The 22,395-nt window shown below is 38.2% G+C and overlaps 2 protein-coding genes across 14 annotated transcripts in view; both read left to right on the top strand.

Annotated features, from left to right (window-relative positions):
- Positions 1 to 5,462, top strand: part of LOC109890362 (guanine nucleotide exchange factor DBS) — a 67,227-nt gene extending 61,765 nt beyond the window's left edge. For 5 of the 13 annotated variants that reach the window (XM_031824152.1, XM_031824143.1, XM_031824145.1 and 2 more), the window contains 6 exons: positions 200 to 292; positions 779 to 853; positions 2,015 to 2,095; positions 2,826 to 2,935; positions 3,065 to 3,290; positions 3,495 to 5,414. In XM_031824152.1, coding sequence (XP_031680012.1) covers positions 200 to 292; positions 779 to 853; positions 2,015 to 2,095; positions 2,826 to 2,935; positions 3,065 to 3,290; positions 3,495 to 3,574 — 665 coding nt within the window. In that variant the 3' untranslated portion in view covers positions 3,575 to 5,414. Of the gene's footprint in view, positions 1 to 199; positions 293 to 778; positions 854 to 2,014; positions 2,096 to 2,825; positions 2,936 to 3,064; positions 3,291 to 3,494 lie in introns of all 13 variants that reach the window. The other 8 variants (XM_031824147.1, XM_031824155.1, XM_031824156.1 and 5 more) reach the window with 6 other exon arrangements.
- A 576-nt stretch (positions 5,463 to 6,038) lies between these two features.
- cab39l (calcium binding protein 39-like) overlaps positions 6,039 to 22,395 on the top strand; it is a 33,524-nt gene continuing 17,167 nt past the window's right edge. The window contains exon 1 of the mRNA XM_031824142.1: positions 6,039 to 6,291. The gene's annotated coding sequence lies outside the window, so the exon portion shown is untranslated. The remainder of the gene's footprint in view (positions 6,292 to 22,395) is intronic.

Here is a 22,395-nt window from a genome sequence, read left to right as displayed (position 1 = left end):
CATGACAAGGAAGCAAACTTCTGTTGCCGTTTTAGTGACCCCCCTCGTCTGGTTAGGTACCCAAGCCGCCCTTGAATCTTTTCCTACTTCCTCCTTCCTTGTTCCTCCTTTAACCTGAGCTTTCTTTCTCTTCTTTTCCTCTTCAAACCACTTTACTCTGTCTCTCCTTCCTGTCCCTCTTTCTCTACCATGGTTGTAGAGGAGACAGTCACCAGTCCCACCACTGACAGGGCATCAGTGGCTAAAAAGCGTTTTACCCTTCAAGGCTTCAGCCATCTGAAGAGTCAGAAAGGTAACACTAGTGTCCTGGCGGCATCCCCCATGTTGTCGTCATCATATATGGCAAAGATATGTTCTCCATTTTGAAGTCAACCCCAAGCTCTCTTCACCTACCCCCCTAATATGATTTTAGACAGGACACATCCTTTCCAGTAGTCGACTGCATCAGGGCTTTTGAAGACTGATATTTTGGCATGCTTTCCTTTGCAGAATTTCTTCACCCTGCTGGTAAAAGTCTAACATTACCAATGGTATTCTCTCAACCAGGTATCCTACAGTATAGTTTGCGGTTAATACATCAAATATTAGAATGAGTGTCTGTTTTAGTAGGCCTGTCCCCCAGCCTCATTATTTAGATGTCTCCAATAGTATTAGCAAGTAGCTAATTATTCTAGTCAGTTTCAGGAAGCTCTTCCCTCTCTCACAGCTGTTTTTCTATTGCTCTCTTTATCATTTCTCTCTGTTTCCTTCTCTTCTGTCTCTCTTCTTCGGCCAACAGGATCCCTCCTTAGTCCTGACCATAAGGCCAAAAGCCACGAGATTAAGAGTGACCCAACTCCCTTTGGGTGTAAAGGTATTCTATCTAATCCATGTCATACCTGTGTTTGACTCTGTAGTGTAGTCATCCATCCTGACCCTCCCTCACAGTAGTCATCCATCCATCCTGACCCTCCCTCACAGTAGTCATCCATCCTGACCCTCCCTCACACTAGTCATCCATCCTGAACCTGCCTCACTGTAGTCATCCATCCATTCTGACCCTGCCTCACTGTAGTCATCCAGCCATCCTGACCCTGCCTCACTGTAGTCATTCAGCCATCCTGACCCCGCCTCACTGTAGTCATCTATCCTGACCCTCCCTCACAGTAGTCATCCATCCTGACCCTCCGTCACTGTAATCATCCATCCTGACCCTCCCTCACAGTAGTCATCCATCCTGACCCTGCCTCAATGTAGTCATCCATCCATCCTGACCCTGCCTCACTGTAGTCATCCATCCTGATCCTGCCTCACTGCAGTCATCCAGCCATCCTGACCCTGCCTCACTGTAGTCATCCAGCCATCCTGACTCTGCCTCACTGGTCATCCAGCCATCCTGACCCTCCCTCACTGTAGTCATCCAGCCATCCTGACCCTCCCTCACTGTAGTCATCCAGCCATCCTGACCCTCCCTCACTGTAGTCATCCAGCCATCCTGACCCTCCCTCACTGTAGTCATCCATCCACCTTGACCCTCCCTCACTGTAGTCATCCATCCACCTTGACCCTCCCTCACTGTTGTCATCCATCCATCCTGACCCTCCCTCACTGTTGTCATCTCAGCACCATGTCCCCATCATCCCAAAATATATCTCTGTGTGACCATCATGCAAGCAGAGTAAACTGGAGAGGGAATGAATTGTGGTAGATCAATGTAAGACATTCAGCCACCGGGGCCTGCTGAGTGCATTGGTACTGTCTAGCTAAAGACACTGGACTGACGAGGGACTGCAACATGGAGATTACCCAGATAAGATCATTCAAATCTGACGATCGTTGACACAGAAGATGCATACAACAATGTCTTGATTTAAACAAGTGAAAAATCTATGAAAGCCTTATTGGTCTCAAAGGCCTTTGTAAGACAGTTTGATGGATGAGTCAACCTACACCTGTGTACTTCAAAGCCACCTGAGTGGCAGACACAGCGTTCATCTGGACGACGTTGCTGACTGCTACTGCTTCTTCTCCTCAGAGCCTGGTCAGACTCCTCACATCACTCTGAGCAGGGCCAAGTGGCTCAGCACCTCTAGTCTCTTACAGGCCAAAAGGAGAGGTAGTGTGACAACATGCCTGGGAGGAACACACTGCTGCACTGTGTGGTTGGCCTGGACCCCGCTCTGCTTCTTCCACATACAGAATACCCCCCCAACACATAGTCACAAATCACTGGCTTGTTCCACAATCACAGACAAATCTTCTCTCTGAGATTTGCTGTTGAATATCTGTGTGATATTCACAGCCGGAAAATACTGTTTTGGGTTGTTTGTTTACTGTAAGGCAAACTGTGTGTCTCTCTCTGTAGCATGTGTTGTCGTGTTGGTTGCTGTGTGTCTGCGTTCCTGACGGATCACAATGCATTGATCTAGGTCTCACTGGATGCTAGGACTCCACGTCTGTTCTTCTTGGTTATTCCATCATGTTCTTTGGGTTCTAATCTGGTTCTTGTGGTTCTGTTTGAGGATTTACAGTGTACTCTGTCAATGGATGTGTTTGCATCAAGTTCTCACCACATACGTCACCTATCACTGTACATATCACCTTGTCTTGTGTATGATTGTGTTAGTGTCCACTCTTCTTTCCTCTTGAGTTTCACTCCCTTTCTCTAGTTTGACAAACTATCCTCCATGTTGGGATCAAACATTCCATGACAATAACGTTCTCTAAATTGCAATCTATCTTGGATGTGTCTTGGAATTTCTGGTGCCACTGCTAAATCTTAATCTAGATATCAAATTGAGTTTGCTGAATTCTATTACTCTCCTATCTTTCCCTCCTCCCCCTAGGTTGGAACAAGGCCTCTTTCTCCATGGACGTGCCAGAAGTGCAGGATGGGTACTCCAGCGCCGAGGACCCCATGAACTCTGACCCTGAGGATGAGGGAGGCAGGAAGCTGGTGAGTCATGGTCGCCAACATGTCTACAACATGTTATGAAAGTTACTTGTTATTCCCTAGCAACACACATAGTAACATGACACACTGGACGCAAACATATGAACTTTGCCCTTTACCCTGTGACCCCAGGCTGTCGGCGACAGGTTCACAGTGGTGGCGGACTATGAGAAGGAGAAAGGAGGGCCTCAGGACCTGTCAGTAAAGAGTGGAGACATGGTGCAGCTCATTAAAGAGGGAGATGACGGACAGTGGTTTGTTAGAAACTTGGGGAGCAACAAAGATGGCTGGGTAGCAGCAGCCAACCTTCTCACCCTCATCACAGAGTTCAAGTCCTCGCAGTCCCTCTGCAGCTCAGGTACACTGGCTCCATCTGTCTGTCTGTCTGCCTCTTTCTCTTCAGTCTCTCTCTCTCTCTCGGTTTGTGCAAGAGGGAACTGTATCTTGCTACCCAAATAGCTATTTTGAAAAGTGACAGGAGTGTGTCTGTATTTTAGTTTGTTTTAGAAGTATCTGTGGACTCTAATGGAAACTAACTTGTGTGTGTTTTGTTGTGTTACAGAGGGCAGTGTAACTGGCAACCTCAGCACCTCCTCCAGCTGCAGTGAAACCTACACAAGTTTCTCTGACATCAAGCCCTAAAGGCCCGCCCCCTCTAAGCCCTGAGACACAGCTACAGCGCCACCCAGTGGTTGGCTGTTCAAACGACACGTGCACTTTTCCCCTCTACTACTGTTCAAATCAAATGGTATTTATCACATGCGCCGAATACAACTGGTGTAGCCTTTACAGTGAAATGCTTGCACACGTTAGTTTACATTACAGTCCATAGATACTTCACTCTCATACTGAAGTGGAGGCTGCCTGGAATGTAGCAGTTATCTGTCAATGTGAAGGGAAGGTAATGAATGCTTTCCTCTGAACATACTCTACTCTCAGGGATAAGAGGTAGTGTCCTAGCCTTTTACTGTGATTGAGGGCTAGCACACATTGAGATCAGGAAGTTCAGGCCTCTCCCCTACCTGTTTGACAGAGATGAACAAGGAAGGACACACCCGCTCCATTCACACACACAGGCAGGCTTTGTTAGCCTAGCGCGGTACCGCTCCTCCCACTCCAACAAGGTGACAGTGATATGGAGCCAGGAGCTCCTCTACTGAACTCAACACTTCAACAGACAAACAAACAGACGCCTCAGTCTCTCTCCTGTGGACTCTGGTAACCAGTTGTGTCATAATGTTTCTCTGTGTCAGGCAGTCAACCTCCTCAGTATGTCCTCAGTCCTCTCCTGAGTGACTTTAAAAATAGATGATGGATTTATATTTCATATGTTTCTACTGGATCCCCCAAGACAAACTAAACTGTAAAAGTGTCGAGACAATCACATTCTAGCAAGAATGCAAAATTAAAATGGAATTGTCATTAATTACTTTTTGAGTTTGGTCAACTGTGTATATCTATGGCTTTGTCCAGAGGCCCTCCAGTCCCTCTCCCTCCCTGTTTCTCCTTCCTCCACCTGTGCTGTCTGGGCTATTAGTGAACTCTTGGCTTTGTTCCCAGTGATCTGAGAGAGCTGGGCTTTAAACTACCAGGTGTTCCTTTAGGCAGGGGCGATATTACAGGATGGTCAGATATCATAGATACTTCAACAATAACAGTGCTCAGGATGTTCTTCTGAATCATTTTCTCTTGGCTCAAAGTCCAATCCTATACACTACACAGAAATCTGAAGATTGAGATTCCCATACAAATATCCATGTCAGGTCAATTGGTGTTGAAATAACTGTGTACTGTACCAGAGAGTATAAACTTAAAAGGAAATATTTGTGTGCTTAATCAACGTGTATCAAGTTCATTTATTTGAGAAAGATGTGTACAGATATTATTATCCTATACCTCGTATTTTTCATTTAATGTGTACGTTGTGTATGAAGACCATGGATATGTTTTCGTGGGTCTAAGTATATCAAAGATATTTTATTAATTGGTTGGCGGAGCATGTTTCCATGGTAATTTCTTAACTCTTGAGACGACATATATTAATAGAAATGTCATCCTTTTGCTCATTTGAGAATGCAGTCTGTACACTGAAAACCGAAGATGCAATATAACTATAACGTTGTGTGCTGAAAGAATGATGGTTGTCTCAAATTTCAGCACGCGCAATAGGTTAGGTTTTTAACTGTTTTGGTTATAACCGTTTTAGTTATAACTGTTTTTATAACTTATTGTTCAACTGTATATCTTTTTCTATTTGCACCCAGTGAGATTACAATGTTGTTCTCGCGTTGTTCCTGTGTGTCACATTGTTATGCAGCACATTGCCGCATTATTTTGTTCTTTATTTTCCTACGGTAACAAGTGTTGATACAGATGTTATATAATTAATGATATGCATTCATATCTGTGTATATGTGTAAATATGTATCTCTGAGGTGTATTATTAAAGTCGCTGAACAAAGTCAAACATTCTTTGCTTTAATCCAATGACTTTGTTTTTCTCATTATAAAACCATCAGATATCATTAAATGATGTCGTCAATCATTGCTCAATGTGTGGTCGTTAGTAGCTGCAACGTTAAATGATTTAAAACAAACTGTCTTATTTTAATTTCGAGTTTCACTCACAGCCTAGACATGTTTGAAAATCTATACATTTGAAATTGTTTCATATTTTCAATCTTTTTGTGATTTTGACATCACACAAAATAAAAACACCACGCACAACTCAAGTTAGGCTTCTACCAAAAATATTTTATGAAATATTTAATTGAGTGTATATTACTAGAAAAGATTATTATTCACCTCTAGTTGCTCAGCTCTAGAAGCGTGATTTCCAGCGATCACGGAGGTTTGGTGAATACTGTTTTGTGAGCTGTGAACTGATAGACCTACAGTAGGGCCATCTTGTTTCACCGGTTTAAGGGTCAAATTGACTTTTTCCCATTTATAAATCATTTGTACACAAAAAAACACAGACATAATCAAAACATTGTTCGAGCATGTTTTTCTAGAGCATAGCTGCTATTATTCATGAAATCTAAAAAACAATTGTGATCCGGATATGAAAATCCCTCAACGTCACAGGGGAAAGGACCAATTGGCTGGTAGATAAATATTCAGTGTGCGCCGCCTATCCCGGGACTGTGGCTCATAACGAATCAGACCAAATGGAATTCTGCACTGCCTTCTTAAAAGATTCCGTACATTTTAATTCGCACATACACATATTCCTCTGACGTTTTGCCCAGCATACAACACACCGCTGGCGTGACCAGAAAAAGCTGCTCGGTTACATTGAGAATCGAGACAGCAGCAGAGACATCCGAGAGAAAAAATACTAAATAGACTTTTGCACCGTAAGTATTCGGAATTTATTAGATCCTTACGAGATAGCTAGCTAGGTAAAGTTAGGCAATTTTACCCCACAAATATTGTTCAAATGTTTCAAATTGATGCTGCCCTTAACATTGTATTCAATCGATTCAAGTTTGAAACAATCTTGCTACTTAAATGCAGCCATTGCCCATCTGTTTAGCTGCTTCTCTGTAAAACCATTAGCTGCTAAAACGGTCCGATTTATGCATGTGACATCCATTCTTTAAAGGGAGTTTAAAAGCCCAAACGGGTGTATCCCATTGTTGACATATTCGCACATGTCTTATTTGTTTTATTTCTGCGTGTCTACATTAATCTACATGTCATGTGAAGCCTTCATCCGGGAACGCTCTTCCCTAAACATGTTTTATGGTCCTTTAACACACAGGACAAGAGTGCGTAAGCGTAATGTCACGCATCGAATGTGTCAAGTCTGGCTTTGTTTGTACAGGGTTTGTTTTGCTTTAGCGCTAGCAAAGCTTTGCTTTCCGTGCAGTAGGATAGGAACACCAATGAACAGTGAAGACAGAGAGAGGCCGTCGCATAGGCTGCTATTCTGTCTCGCCAGCTGTCATTCTCTATTAGGCCTACAGTAACAACTTCATCGAAATGTTCTTCTTATAAATAATTACTTAATTTAAAGACATTGGACCTTGACCTACCATGTTACATTTGTAGTTTGGCTCCTTGTTTAGTTATTATTCATTAATTTATGTATTTATCCAGCCAGACTAGTTTGGTGTTCTCCAGCTTTAATGCATAATTATTTGTGCCTTCATATTTTTAAATCAGACAGGATGTGTGATGTAAATGTATGTTTTGAAAGTGTCAGATTGGCTACCAACATTCACAATCTTAGACCAGGCATAAACAACTGCCATTTTTTTTAAAGAGTACCCTATGGCATGTCTGACAAGCTGCATAGGCTTATGTCATCAGTGATGTAGTCAGTGCAGGGACTGTCATGATGCTCAGTGCCCCTTTAGGTAACTCTAGGCCTTATGGGAGTTTTATTTCAGCCGCAGCGCCATGTACTGTGTGTTGGCTCTAACCACAGATCTAGGACCAGATTACCCTACCGCCAATCATAGCCTTCACCATTATGGGTTGGAAAATATCTGACCCGATCTGTTGTTAGGGGTGATCTGTGGTTAGGGGTGGTTATCTGTGGTTAGGGGTGATTAGAGGCCAGAATGATGATGGTGGGTTGATGATAAAGATAACAGGCAAAATGGCTGCAGAACATCTCCTGAAATAGAACAACCCATTGGAGTGTTCTATCAGTCTTTGTTTTGTCTGGGTTCCGTTTGCATTCAGTCTGAGAGTTCTGAGTTGTTCCGTCTGTATTCTTTCTGCCTTGCGTCTGTGATGAGGTTGTGTGTGTTTGTTCATGGAGCTCTGGGACTGGACTCCATCTTGACTGATGGAGATGGAATCATGTCAGGCCCTGTGAAGAGCAGTACCTCTCCTCTCTCCTGCTACATGTAAACTTATATTTTTATTGTCACATGCATAGTAAACAACAGGTGTAGACGAACAGTGAAATGCTTACGGCGCCTTCCCAACAATGCAGAATAGAAAAAGGAATACATCCACAATGAGCAATGATGGCTTGGCTATATACATGGGGTACCAGTACCGAGCCGATGTGCAGGGGTACGAGGGATTCGAGGTAGATATGTACTTATAGGTAGGGGTAAAGTGACTTGTTAACAGGATAGATTATATGTAATGAGTGTGTGTTTGACGACGGTGTGAGTGTGTATGTGTTGGAGTGTCTGTGTGGGTAGTCCAGCTTGTATGCATAGAGTCAAAAAGAGTTAGTGCATTATTTTCGTGACGTTGTCAGCTAACCTATCTGGCTGTAGATCAACTATTTTCCAGTTTCACATCTAATCAACCAATGCTAGATATTTGGTGAGATGAGTTTAATTTAATATGCTATGTAATACCAGGGTGTCGGTTAGATGAGGTTAATGTAATATGCTATGTAATACCAGGGTGTCGGTTAGATGAGGTTAATGTAATATGCTATGTAATACCAGGGTATTGTTAGATGAGGTTAATGTAATATGCTATGTAATACCAGGGTATTGTTAGATGAGGTTAGTTTATTTAATATGCCTATTGTAATACCAGGGTATTGTTAGATGAGGTTAGTTTATTTAATATGCTTATTGTAATACCAGGGTGTCGGTTAGATGAGGTTAGTTTATTAATATGCCTATTGTAATACCAGGGTGTCGGTTAGATGAGGTTAGTTTATTTAATATGCCTATTGTAATACCAGGGTGTCGGTTAGTTTATTAATATGCCTATTGTAATACCATGGTGTCGGTTAGTTTATTAATATGCCTATTGTAATACCAGGGTGTCGGTTAGATGAGGTTAGTTTATTTAATATGCCTATTGTAATACCAGGGTGTCGGTTAGTTTATTAATATGCCTATTGTAATACCAGGGTGTCGGTTAGTTTATTTAATATGCCTATTGTAATACCAGGGCGTCGGTTAGTTTATTAATATGCCTATTGTAATACCAGGGTGTCGGTTAGTTTATTTAATATGCCTATTGTAATACCAGGGTGTCGGTTAGTTTATTAATATGCCTATTGTAGTACCAGGGTGTCGGTTAGATGAGGTTAGTTTATTTAATATGCCTATTGTAATACCAGGGCGTCGGTTAGTTTATTAATATGCCTATTGTAATACCAGGGTGTCGGTTAGTTTATTTAATATGCCTATTGTAATACCAGGGTGCCGGTTAGTTTATTAATATGCCTATTGTAATACCAGGGCGTCGGTTAGTTTATTAATATGCCTATTGTAATACCAGGGTGTCGGTTAGTTTATTTAATATGCCTATTGTAATACCAGGGTGCCGGTTAGTTTATTAATATGCCTATTGTAATACCAGGGTGCCGGTTAGTTTATTAATATGCCTATTGTAATACCAGGGTGTCGGTTAGATGAGGTTAGTTTATTAATATGCCTATTGTAATACCAGGGTGTCGGTTAGTTTATTAATATGCCTATTGTAATACCAGGGCGTCGGGTTAGTTTATTTAATATGCCTATTGTAGTACCAGGGTGTCGGTTAGATGAGGTCAGTTTATTAATATGCCTATTGTAATACCAGGGTGTCAGTTAGTTTATTAATATGCCTATTGTAATACCAGGGTGCCGGTTAGTTTATTTAATATGCCTATTGTAATACCAGGGTGTCAGTTAGTTTATTAATATGCCTATTGTAATACCAGGGTGTCGGTTAGTTTATTAATATGCCTATTGTAATACCAGGGTGCCGGTTAGTTTATTAATATGCCTATTGTAATACCAGGGTGTCGGTTAGTTTATTTAATATGCCTATTGTAATACCAGGGTGCCGGTTAGTTTATTAATATGCCTATTGTAATACCAGGGTGTCGGTTAGTTTATTAATATGCCTATTGTAATACCAGGGCGTCGGGTTAGTTTATTTAATATGCCTATTGTAGTACCAGGGTGTCGGTTAGATGAGGTCAGTTTATTAATATGCCTATTGTAATACCAGGGTGTCAGTTAGTTTATTAATATGCCTATTGTAATACCAGGGTGCCGGTTAGTTTATTTAATATGCCTATTGTAATACCAGGGTGTCAGTTAGTTTATTAATATGCCTATTGTAATACCAGGGTGTCAGTTAGTTTATTTAATATGCCTATTGTAATACCAGGGTGTCAGTTAGTTTATTTAATATGCCTATTGTAATACCAGGGTGTCAGTTAGTTTATTTAATATGCCTATTGTAATACCAGGGTGTCAGTTAGTTTATTAATATGCCTATTGTAATACCAGGGTGCCGGTTAGTTTATTAATATGCCTATTGTAATACCAGGGTGTCGGTTAGTTTATTAATATGCCTATTGTAATACCAGGGCGTCGGGTTAGTTTATTTAATATGCCTATTGTAGTACCAGGGTGTCGGTTAGATGAGGTTAGTTTATTTAATATGCCTATTGTAATACCAGGGTGTCAGTTAGTTTATTCATATGCCTATTGTAATACCAGGGTGTCGGTAAGATGAGGTTAGTTTATTAATATACCTATTGTAATACCAGGGTGTCGGTTAGATGAGGTTAGTATATTAATATGCCTATTGTAATACCAGGGTGTCGGTTAGTTTATTAATATGCCTATTGTAATACCAGGGTGTCGGTTAGATGAGGTTAGTTTATTTAATATGCCTATTGTAATACCAGGGTGTCGGTTAGTTTATTAATATGCCTATTGTAATACCAGGGTGTCGGTTAGATGAGGTTAGTTTATTTAATATGCCTATTGTAATACCAGGGTGTCGGTTAGATGAGGTTAGTTTATTAATATGCCTATTGTAATACCAGGGTGTCGGTTAGATGAGGTTAGTTTATTAATATGCCTATTGTAATACCAGGGTGTCGGTTAGATGAGGTTAGTTTATTAATATGCCTATTGTAATACCAGGGTGTCGGTTAGTTTATTAATATGCCTATTGTAATACCAGGGTGTCGGTTAGTTTATTCATATGCCTATTGTAATACCAGGGTGTCGGTTAGATGAGGTTAGTTTATTTAATATGCCTATTGTAATACCAGGGTGTCGGTTAGTTTATTAATATGCCTATTGTAATACCAGGGTGTCGGTTAGATGAGGTTAGTTTATTTAATATGCCTATTGTAATACCAGGGTGTCGGTTAGTTTATTTAATATGCCTATTGTAATACCAGGGTGTCGGTTAGTTTATTTAATATGCCTATTGTAATACCAGGGTGTCGGTTAGTTTATTAATATGCCTATTGTAATACCAGGGTGTCGGTTAGATGAGGTTAGTTTATTTAAATGCCTATTGTAATACCAGGGTGTCGGTTAGTTTATTAATATGCCTATTGTAATACCAGGGTGTCGGTTAGATGAGGTTAGTTTATTAATATGCCTATTGTAATACCAGGGTGTCGGTTAGATGAGGTTAGTTTATTTAATATGCCTATTGTAATACCAGGGTGTCGGTTAGTTTATTTAATATGCCTATTGTAATACCATGGTGTCGGTTAGATGAGGTTAGTTTATTTAATATGCCTATTGTAGTACCAGGGTGTCGGTTAGATGAGGTTAGTTTATTTAATATGCCTATTGTAATACCAGGGTGTCGGTTAGTTTATTAATATGCCTATTGTAGTACCAGGGTGTCGGTTAGATGAGGTTAGTTTATTTAATATGCCTATTGTAATACCAGGGTGTCGGTTAGTTTATTAATATGCCTATTGTAATACCAGGGTGTCGGTTAGTTTATTAATATGCCTATTGTAATACCAGGGCGTCGGGTTAGTTTATTTAATATGCCTATTGTAATACCAGGGTGTCGGTTAGATGAGGTTAGTATATTAATATGCCTATTGTAATACCAGGGTGTCGGTTAGTTTATTTAATATGCCTATTGTAATACCATGGTGTCGGTTAGATGAGGTTAGTTTATTTAATATGCCTATTGTAGTACCAGGGTGTCGGTTAGATGAGGTTAGTTTATTTAATATGCCTATTGTAATACCAGGGTGTCGGTTAGTTTATTAATATGCCTATTGTAATACCAGGGTGTCGGTTAGTTTATTAATATGCCTATTGTAATACCAGGGTGTCAGTTTATTAATATGCCTATTGTAATACCAGGGTGTCGGTTAGTTTATTAATATGCCTATTGTAATACCAGGGTGTCAGTTTATTAATATGCCTATTGTAATACCAGGGTGTCGGTTAGTTTATTAATATGCCTATTGTAGTACCAGGGTGTCGGTTAGATGAGGTTAGTTTATTTAATATGCCTATTGTAATACCAGGGTGTCGGTTAGTTTATTAATATGCCTATTGTAATACCAGGGTGTCAGTTTATTAATATGCCTATTGTAATACCAGGGTGTCGGTTAGTTTATTTAATATGCCTATTGTAATACCAGGGTGTCGGTTAGTTTATTAATATGCCTATTGTAATACCAGGGTGTCGGTTAGATGAGGTTAGTTTATTAATATGCCTATTGTAATACCAGGGTGTCAGTTAGTTTATTAATATGCCTATTGTAATACCAGGGTGTCAGTTAGTTTATTAATATGCCTATTGTAATACCAGGGTGTCGGTTAGTTTATTAATATGCCTATTGTAATACCAGGGTGTCAGTTAGTTTATTTAATATGCCTATTGTAATACCAGGGTGTCGGTTAGTTTATTAATATGCCTATTGTAATACCATGGTGTCGGTTAGTTTATTAATATGCCTATTGTAATACCAGGGTGTCGGTTAGATGAGGTTAGTTTATTTAATATGCCTATTGTAATACCAGGGTGTCGGTTAGTTTATTAATATGCCTATTGTAATACCAGGGTGTCAGTTTATTAATATGCCTATTGTAATACCAGGGTGTCGGTTAGTTTATTTAATATGCCTATTGTAATACCAGGGTGCCGGTTAGTTTATTAATATGCCTATTGTAATACCAGGGTGTCGGTTAGTTTATTAATATGCCTATTGTAATACCAGGGCGTCGGGTTAGTTTATTTAATATGCCTATTGTAGTACCAGGGTGTCGGTTAGATGAGGTCAGTTTATTAATATGCCTATTGTAATACCAGGGTGTCAGTTAGTTTATTAATATGCCTATTGTAATACCAGGGTGTCAGTTAGTTTATTAATATGCCTATTGTAATACCAGGGTGCCGGTTAGTTTATTTAATATGCCTATTGTAGTACCAGGGTGTCGGTTAGATGAGGTCAGTTTATTAATATGCCTATTGTAATACCAGGGTGTCAGTTAGTTTATTTAATATGCCTATTGTAATACCAGGGTGTCAGTTAGTTTATTAATATGCCTATTGTAATACCAGGGTGCCGGTTAGTTTATTAATATGCCTATTGTAATACCAGGGTGTCGGTTAGTTTATTAATATGCCTATTGTAATACCAGGGCGTCGGGTTAGTTTATTTAATATGCCTATTGTAGTACCAGGGTGTCGGTTAGATGAGGTTAGTTTATTTAATATGCCTATTGTAATACCAGGGTGTCAGTTAGTTTATTCATATGCCTATTGTAATACCAGGGTGTCGGTAAGATGAGGTTAGTTTATTAATATACCTATTGTAATACCAGGGTGTCGGTTAGATGAGGTTAGTATATTAATATGCCTATTGTAATACCAGGGTGTCGGTTAGTTTATTAATATGCCTATTGTAATACCAGGGTGTCGGTTAGATGAGGTTAGTTTATTTAATATGCCTATTGTAATACCAGGGTGTCGGTTAGTTTATTAATATGCCTATTGTAATACCAGGGTGTCGGTTAGATGAGGTTAGTTTATTTAATATGCCTATTGTAATACCAGGGTGTCGGTTAGATGAGGTTAGTTTATTAATATGCCTATTGTAATACCAGGGTGTCGGTTAGATGAGGTTAGTTTATTAATATGCCTATTGTAATACCAGGGTGTCGGTTAGATGAGGTTAGTTTATTAATATGCCTATTGTAATACCAGGGTGTCGGTTAGTTTATTAATATGCCTATTGTAATACCAGGGTGTCGGTTAGTTTATTCATATGCCTATTGTAATACCAGGGTGTCGGTTAGATGAGGTTAGTTTATTTAATATGCCTATTGTAATACCAGGGTGTCGGTTAGTTTATTAATATGCCTATTGTAATACCAGGGTGTCGGTTAGATGAGGTTAGTTTATTTAATATGCCTATTGTAATACCAGGGTGTCGGTTAGTTTATTTAATATGCCTATTGTAATACCAGGGTGTCGGTTAGTTTATTTAATATGCCTATTGTAATACCAGGGTGTCGGTTAGTTTATTAATATGCCTATTGTAATACCAGGGTGTCGGTTAGATGAGGTTAGTTTATTTAAATGCCTATTGTAATACCAGGGTGTCGGTTAGTTTATTAATATGCCTATTGTAATACCAGGGTGTCGGTTAGATGAGGTTAGTTTATTAATATGCCTATTGTAATACCAGGGTGTCGGTTAGATGAGGTTAGTTTATTTAATATGCCTATTGTAATACCAGGGTGTCGGTTAGTTTATTTAATATGCCTATTGTAATACCATGGTGTCGGTTAGATGAGGTTAGTTTATTTAATATGCCTATTGTAGTACCAGGGTGTCGGTTAGATGAGGTTAGTTTATTTAATATGCCTATTGTAATACCAGGGTGTCGGTTAGTTTATTAATATGCCTATTGTAGTACCAGGGTGTCGGTTAGATGAGGTTAGTTTATTTAATATGCCTATTGTAATACCAGGGTGTCGGTTAGTTTATTAATATGCCTATTGTAATACCAGGGTGTCGGTTAGTTTATTAATATGCCTATTGTAATACCAGGGCGTCGGGTTAGTTTATTTAATATGCCTATTGTAATACCAGGGTGTCGGTTAGATGAGGTTAGTATATTAATATGCCTATTGTAATACCAGGGTGTCGGTTAGTTTATTTAATATGCCTATTGTAATACCATGGTGTCGGTTAGATGAGGTTAGTTTATTTAATATGCCTATTGTAGTACCAGGGTGTCGGTTAGATGAGGTTAGTTTATTTAATATGCCTATTGTAATACCAGGGTGTCGGTTAGTTTATTAATATGCCTATTGTAATACCAGGGTGTCGGTTAGTTTATTAATATGCCTATTGTAATACCAGGGTGTCAGTTTATTAATATGCCTATTGTAATACCAGGGTGTCGGTTAGTTTATTAATATGCCTATTGTAATACCAGGGTGTCAGTTTATTAATATGCCTATTGTAATACCAGGGTGTCGGTTAGTTTATTAATATGCCTATTGTAGTACCAGGGTGTCGGTTAGATGAGGTTAGTTTATTTAATATGCCTATTGTAATACCAGGGTGTCGGTTAGTTTATTAATATGCCTATTGTAATACCAGGGTGTCAGTTTATTAATATGCCTATTGTAATACCAGGGTGTCGGTTAGTTTATTTAATATGCCTATTGTAATACCAGGGTGTCGGTTAGTTTATTAATATGCCTATTGTAATACCAGGGTGTCGGTTAGATGAGGTTAGTTTATTAATATGCCTATTGTAATACCAGGGTGTCAGTTAGTTTATTAATATGCCTATTGTAATACCAGGGTGTCGGTTAGTTTATTAATATGCCTATTGTAATACCAGGGCGTCGGGTTAGTTTATTTAATATGCCTATTGTAGTACCAGGGTGTCGGTTAGATGAGGTCAGTTTATTAATATGCCTATTGTAATACCAGGGTGTCAGTTAGTTTATTTAATATGCCTATTGTAATACCAGGGTGTCAGTTAGTTTATTAATATGCCTATTGTAATACCAGGGTGCCGGTTAGTTTATTAATATGCCTATTGTAATACCAGGGTGTCGGTTAGATGAGGTTAGTTTATTTAATATGCCTATTGTAATACCAGGGTGTCGGTTAGATGAGGTTAGTTTATTAATATGCCTATTGTAATACCAGGGTGTCGGTTAGATGAGGTTAGTTTATTTAATATGCCTATTGTAATACCAGGGTGTCGGTTAGATGAGGTTAGTTTATTAATATGCCTATTGTAATACCAGGGTGTCGGTTAGATGAGGTTAGTTTATTAATATGCCTATTGTAATACCAGGGTGTCGGTTAGATGAGGTTAGTTTATTAATATGCCTATTGTAATACCAGGGTGTCGGTTAGATGAGGTTAGTTTATTAATATGCCTATTGTAATACCAGGGTGTCGGTTAGATGAGGTTAGTTTATTAATATGCCTATTGTAATACCAGGGTGTCGGTTAGATGAGGTTAGTTTATTAATATGCCTATTGTAATACCAGGGTGTCGGTTAGATGAGGTTAGTTTATTTAATATGCCTATTGTAATACCAGGGTGTCGGTTAGATGAGGTTAGTTTATTAATATGCCTATTGTAATACCAGGGCGTCGGGTTAGTTTATTTAATATGCCTATTGTAGTACCAGGGTGTCGGTTAGATGAGGTTAGTTTATTTAATATGCCTATTGTAATACCAGGGTGTCAGTTAGTTTATTCATATGCCTATTGTAATACCAGGGTGTCGGTAAGATGAGGTTAGTTTATTAATATACCTATTGTAATACCAGGGTGTCGGTTAGATGAGGTTAGTATATTAATATGCCTATTGTAGTACCAGGGTGTCGGTTAGATGAGGTTAGTTTATTTAATATGCCTATTGTAATACCAGGGTGTCGGTTAGTTTATTAATATGCCTATTGTAATACCAGGGTGTCGGTTAGATGAGGTTAGTTTATTTAATATGCCTATTGTAATACCAGGGTGTCGGTTAGTTTATTTAATATGCCTATTGTAATACCAGGGTGTCGGTTAGTTTATTTAATATGCCTATTGTAATACCAGGGTGTCGGTTAGTTTATTAATATGCCTATTGTAATACCAGGGTGTCGGTTAGATGAGGTTAGTTTATTTAAATGCCTATTGTAATACCAGGGTGTCGGTTAGTTTATTAATATGCCTATTGTAATACCAGGGTGTCGGTTAGTTTATTAATATGCCTATTGTAATACCAGGGTGTCGGTTAGATGAGGTTAGTTTATTTAAATGCCTATTGTAATACCAGGGTGTCGGTTAGTTTATTAATATGCCTATTGTAATACCAGGGTGTCGGTTAGATGAGGTTAGTTTATTTAATATGCCTATTGTAATACCAGGGTGTCGGTTAGTTTATTTAATATGCCTATTGTAATACCATGGTGTCGGTTAGATGAGGTTAGTTTATTTAATATGCCTATTGTAGTACCAGGGTGTCGGTTAGATGAGGTTAGTTTATTTAATATGCCTATTGTAATACCAGGGTGTCGGTTAGTTTATTAATATGCCTATTGTAGTACCAGGGTGTCGGTTAGATGAGGTTAGTTTATTTAATATGCCTATTGTAATACCAGGGTGTCGGTTAGTTTATTAATATGCCTATTGTAATACCAGGGTGTCGGTTAGTTTATTAATATGCCTATTGTAATACCAGGGCGTCGGGTTAGTTTATTTAATATGCCTATTGTAATACCAGGGTGTCGGTTAGATGAGGTTAGTATATTAATATGCCTATTGTAATACCAGGGTGTCGGTTAGATGAGGTTAGTTTATTTAATATGCCTATTGTAATACCAGGGTGTCGGTTAGTTTATTAATATGCCTATTGTAATACCAGGGTGTCGGTTAGATGAGGTTAGTTTATTTAATATGCCTATTGTAATACCAGGGTGTCGGTTAGTTTATTTAATATGCCTATTGTAATACCAGGGTGTCGGTTAGTTTATTTAATATGCCTATTGTAATACCAGGGTGTCGGTTAGTTTATTAATATGCCTATTGTAATACCAGGGTGTCGGTTAGATGAGGTTAGTTTATTAATATGCCTATTGTAATACCAGGGTGTCGGTTAGATGAGGTTAGTTTATTTAAATGCCTATTGTAATACCAGGGTGTCGGTTAGTTTATTAATATGCCTATTGTAATACCAGGGTGTCGGTTAGATGAGGTTAGTTTATTAATATGCCTATTGTAATACCAGGGTGTCGGTTAGATGAGGTTAGTTTATTTAATATGCCTATTGTAATACCAGGGTGTCGGTTAGTTTATTTAATATGCCTATTGTAATACCATGGTGTCGGTTAGATGAGGTTAGTTTATTTAATATGCCTATTGTAGTACCAGGGTGTCGGTTAGATTATTAATATGCCTATTGTAATACCAGGGTGTCGGTTAGATGAGGTTAGTTTATTTAATATGCCTATTGTAATACCAGGGTGTCGGTTAGTTTATTTAATATGCCTATTGTAATACCAGGGTGTCGGTTAGTTTATTAATATGCCTATTGTAATACCAGGGTGTCGGTTAGATGAGGTTAGTTTATTTAAATGCCTATTGTAATACCAGGGTGTCGGTTAGTTTATTAATATGCCTATTGTAATACCATGGTGTCGGTTAGATGAGGTTAGTTTATTAATATGCCTATTGTAATACCAGGGTGTCGGTTAGATGAGGTTAGTTTATTTAATATGCCTATTGTAATACCAGGGTGTCGGTTAGTTTATTTAATATGCCTATTGTAATACCATGGTGTCGGTTAGATGAGGTTAGTTTATTTAATATGCCTATTGTAGTACCAGGGTGTCGGTTAGATGAGGTTAGTTTATTTAATATGCCTATTGTAATACCAGGGTGTCGGTTAGTTTATTAATATGCCTATTGTAGTACCAGGGTGTCGGTTAGAAGAGGTTAGTTTATTTAATATGCCTATTGTAGTACCAGGGTGTCAGTTAGATGAGGTTAGTTTATTTAATATGCCTATTGTAATACCAGGGTGTCGGTTAGTTTATTAATATGCCTATTGTAGTACCAGGGTGTCGGTTAGAAGAGGTTAGTTTATTTAATATGCCTATTGTAGTACCAGGGTGTCAGTTAGATGAGGTTAGTTTATTTAATATGCCTATTGTAATACCAGGGTGTCGGTTAGTTTATTAATATGCCTATTGTAGTACCAGGGTGTCGGTTAGATGAGGTTAGTTTATTTAATATGCCTATTGTAATACCAGGGTGTCGGTTAGTTTATTAATATGCCTATTGTAATACCAGGGTGTCGGTTAGTTTATTAATATGCCTATTGTAATACCAGGGCGTCGGGTTAGTTTATTTAATATGCCTATTGTAATACCAGGGTGTCGGTTAGATGAGGTTAGTATATTAATATGCCTATTGTAATACCAGGGTGTCGGTTAGATGAGGTTAGTTTATTTAATATGCCTATTGTAATACCAGGGTGTCGGTTAGTTTATTAATATGCCTATTGTAATACCAGGGTGTCGGTTAGATGAGGTTAGTTTATTTAATATGCCTATTGTAATACCAGGGTGTCGGTTAGTTTATTTAATATGCCTATTGTAATACCAGGGTGTCGGTTAGTTTATTTAATATGCCTATTGTAATACCAGGGTGTCGGTTAGTTTATTTAATATGCCTATTGTAATACCAGGGTGTCGGTTAGTTTATTAATATGCCTATTGTAATACCAGGGTGTCGGTTAGATGAGGTTAGTTTATTTAAATGCCTATTGTAATACCAGGGTGTCGGTTAGTTTATTAATATGCCTATTGTAATACCAGGGTGTCGGTTAGATGAGGTTAGTTTATTAATATGCCTATTGTAATACCAGGGTGTCGGTTAGATGAGGTTAGTTTATTTAATATGCCTATTGTAATACCAGGGTGTCGGTTAGTTTATTTAATATGCCTATTGTAATACCATGGTGTCGGTTAGATGAGGTTAGTTTATTTAATATGCCTATTGTAGTACCAGGGTGTCGGTTAGATGAGGTTAGTTTATTTAATATGCCTATTGTAATACCAGGGTGTCGGTTAGTTTATTAATATGCCTATTGTAGTACCAGGGTGTCGGTTAGAAGAGGTTAGTTTATTTAATATGCCTATTGTAGTACCAGGGTGTCAGTTAGATGAGGTTAGTTTATTTAATATGCCTATTGTAATACCAGGGTGTCGGTTAGTTTATTAATATGCCTATTGTAGTACCAGGGTGTCGGTTAGATGAGGTTAGTTTATTTAATATGTCTATTGTAATACCAGGGTGTCGGTTAGTTTATTAATATGCCTATTGTAATACCAGGGTGTCGGTTAGATGAGGTTTGTTTATTTAATATGCCTATTGTAATACCAGGGTGTCGGTTAGTTTATTTAATATGCCTATTGTAATACCAGGGTGTCGGTTAGTTTATTAATATGCCTATTGTAATACCAGGGTGTCGGTTAGTTTATTAATATGCCTATTGTAATACCAGGGTGTCAGTTAGTTTATTTAATATGCCTATTGTAATACCAGGGTGTTGGTTAGATGAGGTTAGTTTATTTAATATGCCTATTGTAATACCAGGGTGTTGGTTAGATGAGGTTAGTTTATTAATATGCCTATTGTAATACCAGGGTGTTGGTTAGATGAGGTTAGTTTATTTAATATGCCTATTGTAATACCAGGGTGTCGGTTAGTTTATTTAATATGCCTATTGTAATACCAGGGTGTCGGTTAGTTTATTTAATATGCCTATTGTAATACCAGGGTGTCGGTTAGATGAGGTTAGTTTATTTAAATGCCTATTGTAATACCAGGGTGTCGGTTAGTTTATTAATATGCCTATTGTAATACCAGGGTGTCGGTTAGATGAGGTTAGTTTATTAATATGCCTATTGTAATACCAGGGTGTCGGTTAGATGAGGTTAGTTTATTTAATATGCCTATTGTAATACCAGGGTGTCGGTTAGTTTATTTAATATGCCTATTGTAATACCATGGTGTCGGTTAGATGAGGTTAGTTTATTTAATATGCCTATTGTAGTACCAGGGTGTCGGTTAGATGAGGTTAGTTTATTTAATATGCCTATTGTAATACCAGGGTGTCGGTTAGTTTATTAATATGCCTATTGTAGTACCAGGGTGTCGGTTAGAAGAGGTTAGTTTATTTAATATGCCTATTGTAGTACCAGGGTGTCAGTTAGATGAGGTTAGTTTATTTAATATGCCTATTGTAATACCAGGGTGTCGGTTAGTTTATTAATATGCCTATTGTAGTACCAGGGTGTCGGTTAGAAGAGGTTAGTTTATTTAATATGCCTATTGTAGTACCAGGGTGTCAGTTAGATGAGGTTAGTTTATTTAATATGCCTATTGTAATACCAGGGTGTCGGTTAGTTTATTAATATGCCTATTGTAGTACCAGGGTGTCGGTTAGATGAGGTTAGTTTATTTAATATGCCTATTGTAATACCAGGGTGTCGGTTAGTTTATTAATATGCCTATTGTAATACCAGGGTGTCGGTTAGATGAGGTTAGTTTATTAATATGCCTATTGTAATACCAGGGTGTCGGTTAGATGAGGTTAGTTTATTTAATATGCCTATTGTAATACCAGGGTGCCGGTTAGTTTATTTAATATGCCTATTGTAATACCAGGGTGTCGGTTAGTTTATTAATATGCCTATTGTAATACCAGGGCGTCGGGTTAGTTTATTTAATATGCCTATTGTAATACCAGGGTGTCGGTTAGATGAGGTTAGTATATTAATATGCCTATTGTAATACCAGGGTGTCGGTTAGATGAGGTTAGTTTATTTAATATGCCTATTGTAATACCAGGGTGTCGGTTAGTTTATTAATATGCCTATTGTAATACCAGGGTGTCGGTTAGATGAGGTTAGTTTATTTAATATGCCTATTGTAATACCAGGGTGTCGGTTAGTTTATTTAATATGCCTATTGTAATACCAGGGTGTCGGTTAGTTTATTTAATATGCCTATTGTAATACCAGGGTGTCGGTTAGTTTATTTAATATGCCTATTGTAATACCAGGGTGTCGGTTAGTTTATTAATATGCCTATTGTAATACCAGGGTGTCGGTTAGATGAGGTTAGTTTATTTAAATGCCTATTGTAATACCAGGGTGTCGGTTAGTTTATTAATATGCCTATTGTAATACCAGGGTGTCGGTTAGATGAAGTTAGTTTATTAATATGCCTATTGTAATACCAGGGTGTCGGTTAGATGAGGTTAGTTTATTTAAATGCCTATTGTAATACCAGGGTGTCGGTTAGTTTATTAATATGCCTATTGTAATACCAGGGTGTCGGTTAGATGAGGTTAGTTTATTAATATGCCTATTGTAATACCAGGGTGTCGGTTAGATGAGGTTAGTTTATTTAATATGCCTATTGTAATACCAGGGTGTCGGTTAGTTTATTTAATATGCCTATTGTAATACCATGGTGTCGGTTAGATGAGGTTAGTTTATTTAATATGCCTATTGTAGTACCAGGGTGTCGGTTAGATGAGGTTAGTTTATTTAATATGCCTATTGTAATACCAGGGTGTCGGTTAGTTTATTAATATGCCTATTGTAGTACCAGGGTGTCGGTTAGAAGAGGTTAGTTTATTTAATATGCCTATTGTAGTACCAGGGTGTCAGTTAGATGAGGTTAGTTTATTTAATATGCCTATTGTAATACCAGGGTGT

Source organism: Oncorhynchus kisutch, linkage group LG5 (assembly GCF_002021735.2).
Source record: "Oncorhynchus kisutch isolate 150728-3 linkage group LG5, Okis_V2, whole genome shotgun sequence".
NCBI classification, from domain to species: domain Eukaryota; kingdom Metazoa; phylum Chordata; class Actinopteri; order Salmoniformes; family Salmonidae; genus Oncorhynchus; species Oncorhynchus kisutch.
This window is presented reverse-complemented; position numbering and strand designations above follow the sequence as displayed.